The sequence below is a fragment of the Gigantopelta aegis genome, chromosome 15, assembly GCF_016097555.1.
Source record: "Gigantopelta aegis isolate Gae_Host chromosome 15, Gae_host_genome, whole genome shotgun sequence".
Classification (NCBI taxonomy): domain Eukaryota; kingdom Metazoa; phylum Mollusca; class Gastropoda; order Neomphalida; family Peltospiridae; genus Gigantopelta; species Gigantopelta aegis.
In genome coordinates this window covers 20,495,081-20,505,966 of record NC_054713.1, presented here as the reverse complement: position 1 = coordinate 20,505,966, position 10,886 = coordinate 20,495,081, and the positions used below count along the sequence as shown (strand labels likewise).

At 40.9% G+C, this 10,886-nt stretch overlaps 1 protein-coding gene across 1 annotated transcript; it reads left to right on the top strand.

Annotated features, from left to right (window-relative positions):
- Nucleotides 1-2,378: 2,378 nt before the first annotated feature.
- On the top strand, nucleotides 2,379-9,824 carry LOC121389709. The gene is made up of 3 exons (XM_041521360.1): nucleotides 2,379-2,654; nucleotides 3,530-4,262; nucleotides 9,526-9,824. The coding sequence occupies exons 1-3, from the start codon at nucleotides 2,379-2,381 to the stop codon at nucleotides 9,822-9,824; spliced, it is 1,308 nt and encodes a 435-aa protein (XP_041377294.1).
- The last annotated feature ends 1,062 nt before the right edge of the window (nucleotides 9,825-10,886 follow it).

Genomic DNA, 10,886 nt, shown 5'->3' with positions numbered 1-10,886 from the left:
GTATTTTTCGTGCTGGGGTGTCGTTAAACATTCATTCATTCATTTTAAAGAACGACCCTCGTCCTCAGTGTGAACACTGTCAGTGTACACTGACTGTGCGGCACATTTTGGTGGAGTGTGATCATCTCAAGCCGACGAGAAATTATATATTCGGCAACAGAAATGTTTTGGAATCGTTTAAATTCCATCCAATGTTAATTGTAAAGTTTTTAAAACAGTTTGACTTCTATACAAAAATTTAAGATATACTTGATTTCGTATATTGTATTATACTTTCCCGCCACAGCTCCTTACACTGTGGTTTTACATAACTATATATAAATAATATGTTCATATACTTACCATTTGTGACACCCAATAGCCGATATGTATTTTTGTGCTGGGGCGTCGTTAAACAAACATTCATTCATTCATTAACCTTAATTAGATATAAGGACGAAAATAAGTTGAAATGAAATTGCGTGATTAGTAAATATTACGTCATTGGAGAGTCCACACTAAAAGGGGCATTTTCCCCCTCTTTTTCTTTTTTTACACTAAATAGGGCACATTTACACTCAAGGCCATTTTTACATTAAAAAGAGCACTTATACACTAAAAGGGGCATTTCCCCACTAAATATGATAATTTAAACTAAATAGGGGCATCTTTACACACAAAAACAAGAACATTTTACACTAAACAGGGCACTTTTCCGATACAAAAAATTGGCATTTTCGCTCTAAAAAGGGCACTTTTACTCTTAAAAGGGCACTTTTACTCTAAAAACGGCACTTTTACTCTAAAAACGGCACTTTTACACTAAACGGGGCACTTTTACTCTAAAAAGGGCACTTTCACTCTAAAAAGGGCACTTTTACACTAAACAGGGCACTTTTACTCTAAAAAGAGCATTTTTATATTTAGATAGTACCTCACACTAAAACTGACATTTTTACACCAAAAAGGGCACTTTAAAAAGAGGAACTTTTACTCTAAGAAAGCCATTTTTACACTAAAAAAGAGTACTTTAACATTAAAAAGGGGCATTTCCCCACTAAATAAGGGCTCCTTTACACTAAAAAAGTAGCATTTTACACTAAATAGGTAATTTTTATACTAAATAAGGGCACTTTTATTCTAAAAAGGGCATTTATTAGTTTTTTTCGGTCAAGTCGCAAATACTTTCTTTCGAAAAAAGCAGTGTCGGAGACTGTGTAAAGATATCGTAGGCTTTTAGTGCACAGGGACTGGAAAGCACACCATAATTGTATGATATTAAACGAGCTTCCATTTCGTATCATGTTTATGTTGCCAAGTGAAATAATGTTTAGTTTTTACAAGCTTTAGTAAGTGACAATGAAACTTATTACACGTGGGATATAAAAACATGATTGGAAATGGTAGCTAGTGTAATATCTTCTTTTTTTTAATGTATTAATTGATTTCAATTTTTGTCACTAAACTCGTTTAATTAACGTTGCAATAAGGTCTTAGCGCCAGGCGTACGACGTTCTAGTCAGAGGTAACACTGATATGTACCAAGATATTTTTAGCCATATGGGTAATACTATGTAATATGTTGAACAGTGCATAGTTATAGCACGATTTGTCACTGTTTTCGTGCTCCATGTTCACGTGCAGTGTGCATCCTGAGCTTATTATTTTTGCTGGCTTCAGGCACGTGTGGAAGAAATTGTGCAGGGTAGGGTGTGGGATGGAAGGGTTGAAAAAAAGAAAACATAATTGTTTTACAACTTCAAAAAAAAAAAAAAAAAGGTTAGCTGATGCCCCACCCGCGATTCCTATGGCTATGCCAACCTGGTATTATTTCGACTGACTTAGACTGAGAGTAGAGTATACTGAACACTGAAATATTTGCTCCTTCATCAATCTATATAAATAATTACCCCTGCGTGTGCATTAACCTCGTCGTGGTGCAGGGGTGAACATTATTTTTATAGAATGGCCAATAAATGCACAACTCCTCGTATTGCCGTGAAGTGGATGATGGGATCCTGGTGGTTGAGTCATGGTTAATGTCTGCAACAGAGTATATTGCCACTAACAATACACCACTTTGGCCTGGAGTTCACGTAGACGGGAGGTCAGGAATGGTCCGACCTGATCAATCGGCTGGTCACGCCAAGCTCGAGAGCATACAATCTTTGTTTTGTTTACATTAGTCAAGAGCAAACATTGTTTTATGTATCATATGTATTTGTTGCTCTTGGGGCGGTGGCAAGGGTCAATTGGGTGATTTTGTTTTCTTAATGCCCAAGTATATCAACCATGTATCCCTGGCATGGCTGTCTGCTGGTTATCCGCAGCAGCATGTTCCCTTGTTGGACTCGGTGGTGGGTGGGGAGCATGGTTGATGAACCTTTTATTCAATAAATATGGATAAAATTAAAAATTTAATTCCAAATACTGATGGGAACCTGAAAAGGGTCCACACCGAAGTTTCGGACTTCTTCTCTTCGGACGAGGAGTCCATGAAATCCAGAAAAAATATGAAGAAATATAAAGTGATTTCTTCACAAAATTGGCCAAGGTTTCTCGTCATCACTGATGATGGGGCCTTGAATAAACGTTCACCCTTTGCCATTCAAAAGGCAATCGTTGGCTTTGCTGGTGAGCCAAAATCGGTCAACAAAATCAAGAATGGGTTGCTGGTTGAATGTTTAACCGAAAAACACTGAGCCTGCCTTCTCAAATCAACAGTTTTCTGTAATGTCGAAATTAAGGTAACTGCTCATGCCTACCCCTGCATGTACTGTAACCTCACCGTGGTGCAGGGGTGAAACATTCTCCTTGAGAATGGCTAATACAGTACAACTCCCCTTTTGGGGCGCCTTGTTTGCCGTGAGGTGCGACCCGTGAAAATGGATGATGGGATCCTGGTGATTGAGTTGGGGCATACCTGCGGGTATGACTTCTGACAATACATCACTTTGGCCCGGAGTTCAAATAGACGGGCGGTCAGGTAGGCCCGACCTGATCAATCGGCTGGTCACGCCAAGCTCGAGAGCATACAATCTTTGTTTTCTTTACATTTAGTCAAGAGCAAACATTGTTTTATATACCATATGTATTTGTTACTCTTGGGGCGGTGGCTACGGTCAATTGGGTGAGTTTGTTTTCTTAATGCCCAAGTATATCAACCATGTATCCCTGGCATGGCTGTCTGCTAGTTATCCGCAGCACCATGTTCCCTTGTTGGACTCGGTGGTGGGTGGGGGGCATGGTTGATGAACCTTTTATTCATTAAATATGGATTTAACCAAAAACATTAATTATAAATTCTAATGGGACCCTGAAAAGGGTCCACACCGAAGTTTCGGACTTCTTGTCTTCGGACGAGGAGTCCATGAAATCAAACAAAAGTGTGAAGAAATCCAAAGTGATTTCTTCACAAAATTGGCCAAGGTTTCTTGTCATCAGTTCTACTGATGATGGGGCCTTGAACAAATTATCCCCGTTTGCCATTCAAAAGGCAATTGTTGGCTTGGCTGGTGAGCCAAAATCAGTTTAAAAAATTAAAAATGAGCTGTTGGTTGAATGTTCGACCGACAAGCATTCAACTTGCCTCCTCAAGTCGACAGTTTTTTGTAACGTGCCGATTAAGGTAACTCCGCATACCTCCCTCAACTCGTCAAAGGGAGTGATCAGATGCAGAGATTTGGAAGGTGTTACTGAAGAAGAAATCTGCGAAAATTTAAGTTCTCAGGGTGTTGCTGCGGTGAGGAGGATAAAGGTTCGTCGAAACAATGACTTGTTACCGACGAATACTTGTATCCTCACCTTTAACGTCCCTACCCTTCCTCAATCTGTCAAAGCCGGTTACCTTAATATTCCTGTTGAACCCTTTATTCCAAACCCCTTGCGTTGCTTCAAATGCCAGAGGTTTGGCCATGGTCAGAACACATGTCGTGGAAAACTTACATGTGCTCGTTGTGGTCTCTTTGACCACGACAGCAAGACATGTAAGAACGATACACTTTGTCTCAACTGCAGGGTCAACCACTGTGCATACTCGCGAGAGTGTCCGCGGTGGAAGCTGGAGAAAAGGGTTCAACAGGTGAAGGTACAAAATAAACTGTCCTTCACGGATGCCAGGAGGTTGGTGGAGACAGCAACACCTACAGTCGGTGACAAGTCATATGCAGCTGCTGCCAAAGTCGCCACTAAAAGTGTTGCGGTCAACACAGACCTCACCTGGCATTTTGATGAAGCCAAGTACAAGAAGCTGTCCGATATTGAGAAGGCGCAAAAAGTAGCACAAAAACAAAACATTACACCCCAGAAAAAGGAAATTGAAACACAAGTGTCATTGGATTTTTAAAATCCACCAAATAGGTCGAGCACTAGTCTCCCTAAGACAGGCAATGACACAAAGAAATCTCCAAAGAAAGCTACAGAAGTACTGTCTGGTAGGCTGAAAAAGATCGAACTACGTTCGGTCCCGATCAGCAATATGTATGATACTTTGGCCGATATCGGTGATGATGATATGGAGATTTCATCTCCCGATCACAAAGACCACCAGCAAAGCCAAAGATAAAACCCATACTTCCTCCCGATGGAAAATAAAGTTATCCAGTGGGCTTAGGCCCAATTTTGATGAATTAAGTCTTCTAATTCAAAAGTATAATCCTCTTGCAGTGTGTCTTCAGGAAACCTTCCTGAAGGATACTGACAGTATTAACATCAGAGGATTTAATCTCTACCATAAATGTCAAGAAACTGAAAATAGAGCGTCTGGGGGAGTTTCCATTATTGTACATGAAAACATTCCCCAGAGTGAAGTCATATTAAAATCAAATTTACAAGCTGTGGCTGTAAAGATCACGGCTGATAAAACTATTACTCTATGTTCAGTTTATTTACCGCCTCGAAACAATTACAATTTTAACCCTAGGGACTTTCAAGGTCTTCTTGATCAACTCCCTACTCCCTTTATTATCATGGGAGATTTTAATGCTCACCACACTTTGTGGGGATGCAATGATTTAAATAATAGAGGTAAACAATTAGAAGACTTGAGAATTGACTTAATATTACTTAATAATAAAAGTCATACATACTTTCATCCTGCAAGTGGTTCTTTCACATCCATTGATTTAACCCTTTGTTGTCCGTCACTTTGTCTTGATTTCTCCTGGAAAGTTTGTCCAGACCCTTGTGGTAGTGACCACTTTCCAATTATTTTGGAGAATGATGGACCTCAATCACTTGAAAGGACTCAGAGATGGAGGTTGACGGGGGCAAACTGGGATCAATTTCGGCATCTATGCAGCACTCGACTGCAACAAACTGCCATGCTTGGTGCCGATGATCCCATGTCTTTGTTCACCTCCATCTTGAAAGATATTGCAGAGGAAACTATTCCTAAGACTTCGGCAGTACCGAAGCGTTTCAACAAACCATGGTTCAATGAGACATGCAAAGATGCAATCAAAGAGCGTAACAGGACCCTCGAGAGGTTCAAACGCGAACCTACCGGGGTTAACCTGAATACTTATCGCATTGCTCGGGCAAAGGCTCGTAAAGATATCAGACAGAGTAAGAAATTATGTCTCAAAGTTGACTTCTCAAACATCTGTGAAATCTGTCTGGAATAGGATACGTAAAATCAAGGGAAAAGAATCCAATAATACAGTTCGCCATTTGTCTGTCAACGACACCGATGTGACGTCTCATCGTGACATTGCCAATGCATTGGCAGACAATTTCTCTCATAACTCTTCTTCTTCTTTCAGTACAGATGCTTTTACATCTGTCAGAAATAAAGCTGAAAAGCAACCTATTAACTTTTCATCTGAAAATGCTGAAGTATACAACAGGCACTTCTCTTTGGAGGAGTTGCAGGACGCTCTACGTAGAGCCCATGATACTTCAGTAGGACCAGATGAAATACATTATCAACTCTTAAAACACTTACCTCAATCATCCTTAATGGTTCTATTAAATATCTTTAACAAAATCTGGATTTCGGGTGACTTTCCTTCTGATTGGAGAAAAGCCATTGTCATTCCTATTCCTAAGCCTGCTAAGGATCCAACAAATCCTACCAGTTATCGCCCTATTGCTTTGATAAGTTGCATTTGTAAAACCATGGAAAGAATTATCAACCGTAGACTTGTCTGGTATCTTGAGTCCCACAAATTGCTTACTAACGTGCAATGTGGGTTCAGGCCTAGACGTAGCACGGTCGATCATCTTGTTAGATTTGAAACGTTTTGTCGGGATGCTTTTATCCATAACCAGCATTTGGTATCGGTCTTTTTTGACCTCGAGAAAGCTTATGATACCACGTGGAAGTATGGGATTTTGAAAGACCTCCATGGCATGGGCTTAAGAGGCACTATGCCTGACTTTATCTCAAATTTCTTACAGAATAGGTCTTTCAAGGTACGAGTGGGATCTACGTTATCCGATTCTCACTCCCAAGAGATGGGTGTGCCTCAAGGTAGCATCCTGTCTGTAACTTTATTTTCCGTGAAAATTAACAGCATCACCCAGTGTTTAAAACCTAGCGTTGATAGCTCGTTATATGACGACGATTTTCAGATTTGCTACAGATCGTCCAGTATGAGTATTATTGAACGTCAGTTGCAGCTTTGTTTGAATAAACTTCAACAATGGGCAACTGACAATGACAATGGCTTTCGATTCTCAAAGTCAAAAACCGTCTGTATGCATATCTGCCAGGTCACCATTTAGATCCTCAGCTGTTTCTGGACAAAACTCCAGTTCCAGTTGTGGAGGAGACCAAATTTCTGGGGGTTATTTTTGACAGGAGGCTATCTTTTGTTCCTCATTTACAGTATGTGAAAAAGAAGGGCTTAAAGGCCCTCAATATCTTAAAAGTTATTGACAAGACTGAATGGGGAGCAGATCGAAAGGTTAAACTTGATTATGGGTGCATTGTGTATGGGTCAGCACGTAAGTCTTACTTGCAAATGCTAGATCCTATACACAACCAGGGACTTAGCCTTGTCTTGGCGAATTCAAAACATCTCCTGTGGAGAGCTTGTACGTCGATGCACACGAACCTAGTTTGGGTGCTAGACGTGCAAAGCTTTCTCTGCAGTATGCTACAAAGATTAAATCAATGCCAAAACATCCTGCACACAATGCGGTGTTTGCTAATAAATATATGAAACCGAATGCGATTCGAACATTTGGTCTTCGCATTAAGCAGTTTTTATCAGTTTCCAACATTGATTTAACAGACATTTTGGAAACGCCTTCATATTTTATTTTGCCACCTTGGTGTATCAAACCACCAAAAATTGTATTCGATCTTGTGCATCTAAAAAAAGATCGCACAGATGCAGTTATTTATAAACAACGTTTCATGGAAATCCAAGAGCGGTACTGTGATTACATTCCTGTTTACACAGACAGATCACGGGATGGGAATTCTGTGGGTTGTGCTACAGGATTTCCATCAGCCGCAATAATTTTCATGAAATTGCCCGATTCAGTATCAATCTTTACTGCTGAAATTTGGGCAATCATTAAAGCCCTGGAACAGATTAAGGATTCATGTGCATCCAAGTATATTATTATTTTTACAGACTCGGGTAACGAAAAGGCAGATGTTGCTGCCAAGTCTGCTTTGAACTTGCCCCGTGTCCATGTTGGTGTCCCCTACAGTGATTTTAAATTTCATATTAACAAATATATCTTTTCGACTTGGCAAGACGATTGGGACGGTGCGGTTGCGAACAAGCTTCATTCTGTCAACGCAGTCCTGGGAGAGTGGCAGTCATCCTACAGGCGATGCAGGAAGGATGAAGTAGTCTTGTGCCGTGCCCGCATCGGCCATACATATCTGACGCATTCGTTTATTTTAAAGGACCCTCCCCCTCAGTGTGAACATTGTCAGTGTACACTGACTGTGCGGCACATTTTGGTGGAGTGTGATCATATCAAGCCGACGAGAAATGATATATTTGGCAAAAGAAATGTTTTGGAATCTTTTAAATCCCATCCAGAATTACTTGTAAAGTTTTTAAAACACTGACTTCTATACAAAGTTTTAAAATATACTTACCTTGATTTTATGTATGGTATTATACTTTTCCCCCACAGCTCCTTACACTGTGGTTTTTACATGAATATATATAAATATTTCCATATACTTACCATTTGTGACACCCAATAGCCGATATGTATTTTTGTGCTGGGGTGTCGTTAAACATTCATTCATTCATTCATGCTGGGGTGTCGTTAAACAAACAATCAATCAATCAATCATTCATTCATATAAATAATTAATTACTTATGTTCCTTTAGAATAAAGTAATACACTGACTGTTCAGTTTGTAAAACTTTTAAAGCTGGTGAGCTTCGACGGCGAGAAAAAACAAAAAACATTTTGTTTAAAGCCGCACGCCCTAGTTCCATCCAGCGAAAATAAATTATAATTTGGTTAATCTACAATCCTGTAACACACTTAGATAACGTTTTTATCAAATGGAGTAAAAAAGCAGGTTTTATATCGATAAATACCATGGGAATCCCCATGTCCCAATTGCTTGAAATAATTTTGAAAGTTAGTATTCTGATGTCACCGGTAGATGTCGCTCGAAACACAACAATGCCTACGTCACGACGAATTTCACAGAGTGCGCACAGACTTGGGGTGCGTTCCTTTCACCTCTCATGGACTTGTTCCAACTGTTCTGTCCTGGTTGTATCCCCTCTCCAGATATCGTAAGACTTAGCAAAATTATTGGTTTTAAGGGTTTGTAACGTTTTGTATTGAGATACTTACTTGTCTGAACTTTATTGTTAATGAAAATGTTCACGAACTGTGAAGAAAAATCTCACAAATGAACAACAAGCAAACGACAACATATCGGATGTTGATTGCGCGAACCGTGCACGAGAAAACAAACCGAACCAAAATGATAACGGTCACGTGGTATACCAACGTCTGTGACATTGAAATGCGAATATCCCCTCTAAAAATAGATTAGACCTTGTCTGCTCAACGGTTTTTTTCTCAGACGCCCGTGACTTTTTAAGAAATACGAAAAATGCATTTTGTGGCATTACAAACACCAGGATTACCAAAAAACTTCAGCTGAATGGAAATGTATATTCTAAATAATAAACGGTGAAAAAAATGGGTTTAATAGCGAAAAACAACGCCGTAATGGTTACAACTAGCCGTAACTAGGGCGTGTCCCTTTAATACAATTCTCCACTGCTTGTTACTTTTGGTTCGTAAATCGAAGATCTGTCGACCCAGATACAGATTTCACGTTTCGTATTCTTTCTTTTGATTTTCTTCATTATTCTTCATTCTCGCCCTTCTTGTTCTGTTAACGCTTTACTTCACTTTACATGAGGTTATTGTCCACTTCCATTTGGTTTCTCTTAACATTCTTTTCATTCTCATTATTTCTTCTGTTACATTTCATATTTTTTGTTTCCAGTCTTTCGTTATTCTTCAATCTCATCTTCCCCTTTAAAAAGATTAAAATAGTGTATAGTTTTGCATCCTCTGGATATTCACCCTTCTTCTAGACACCCCGCCCATCAACTTCTGGATAGACATCCCTCCCCTCATCTTGTGGATACCTACCCCTCTTCTAGATGCCCCACCCATCCCGCCCCTCATCTTGTGGATACCTACCCCTCTTCTAGATGCCCCACCCATCCCACCCCTCATCTTCTGGATACCTAGACATCCCACCCCTCTTCTAGATACCCCGCCCATCATCTTCTGGATACCTATCCCTCTTCTAGACACCCCGCCCCTCATCTTCTGGATACCTACCACTCTCCTAGACATGACTCCGGGAGATACTCCCCTCTCATTCTGAACAACCAACCCATCCCACCCCTCTCCCTCTGAATACACCCCCCATTATTTTTAGACACCCCACCCATCCCGCAACTCTCCCGCTGGACACTACACTACGCCCACCTCGCCCCTCTCCCTCCAGACCCACTGCCATCCTCTCCTCCAGACCCATGGCTAACCTCGCCACTCTCCATCCAGACCCACCACCAGCCTTGACCCTCTCCAAACCTATGGCTGACCTCACCACTCTCCTACCAGACCTACCGTCAACCTCGCCACTCCCCCTCCTGACCCACCGTCAACCTCGCTATTGTCCTTCCAGACCCACCGCCAACTTTGATCCTCTCCCTCCAGACCCACTGCTAACCTCACCACTCCCTCCAGACCATCGACCCTCTCACTCCAGACCATCGACCCTCTCACTCCAGACCCACTGCCAACCTCGATCCTCTCCCTCCAGATCCACTGCTAACCTCGCCACTCTCCTTCCAGACCCTCCGTCAACCTCGACACCTCCCCTCTCCCCGGACACGTCACGCTTTTTTTTGGCCACTATAATCACCAAGACGACACTGAATTTGCAAAAATCGACAATTTAATCAAAACTGTTTAAGCATTATATAAGGTACACGGTAAAAAGGTTGCAATAGTCAAAAATACACTGATGGAAAGAAATAATGAAATACGTGGAATTGTAGACAAAATTTAATTTACAACTAGCATAGTAATGTCTGTATTTCACCGGCCTCGGTGGTGTCGTGATTAAGCCACCGGACAGGGTTCGCAGCTCGGTACCGGCTCCCACCCAGAGAAAGTTTGCACGACTCAATGAGTAGGTATAAGACAACTACACTCTCCTCTCTCACTAACCACTAACCAACTAATAAATAACCCACTTTCCTGGACAGACAGCCCAGAGAGCTGAAATGTGTATTCAGGACATCATGCTTGCACCTTAATTGTTACATGGTTAAATTGTGACACTGTGGATGTGGGTTTTGATTCCAATCACTATTTACTGTTACGCTATATGTGATCCCTTATTTCTGTTCATCAGTTTAATATTATTTTACACCATATC

Excerpts from the sequence above, each read along its gene's own strand:
- LOC121389709 (XM_041521360.1), top strand. The coding sequence starts at position 2,379 with ATGGATAAAATTAAAAATTTAATTCCAAATACTGATGGGAACCTGAAA. Across the intron at positions 2,655-3,529 it reads AAATCAAGAATGGGTTGCTG|CTGTTGGTTGAATGTTCGAC; the intron begins GTTGAATGTTTA and ends ATTAAAAATGAG. Across the intron at positions 4,263-9,525 it reads GAAGGCGCAAAAAGTAGCAC|ACACCCCGCCCATCAACTTC; the intron begins AAAAACAAAACA and ends CCCTTCTTCTAG.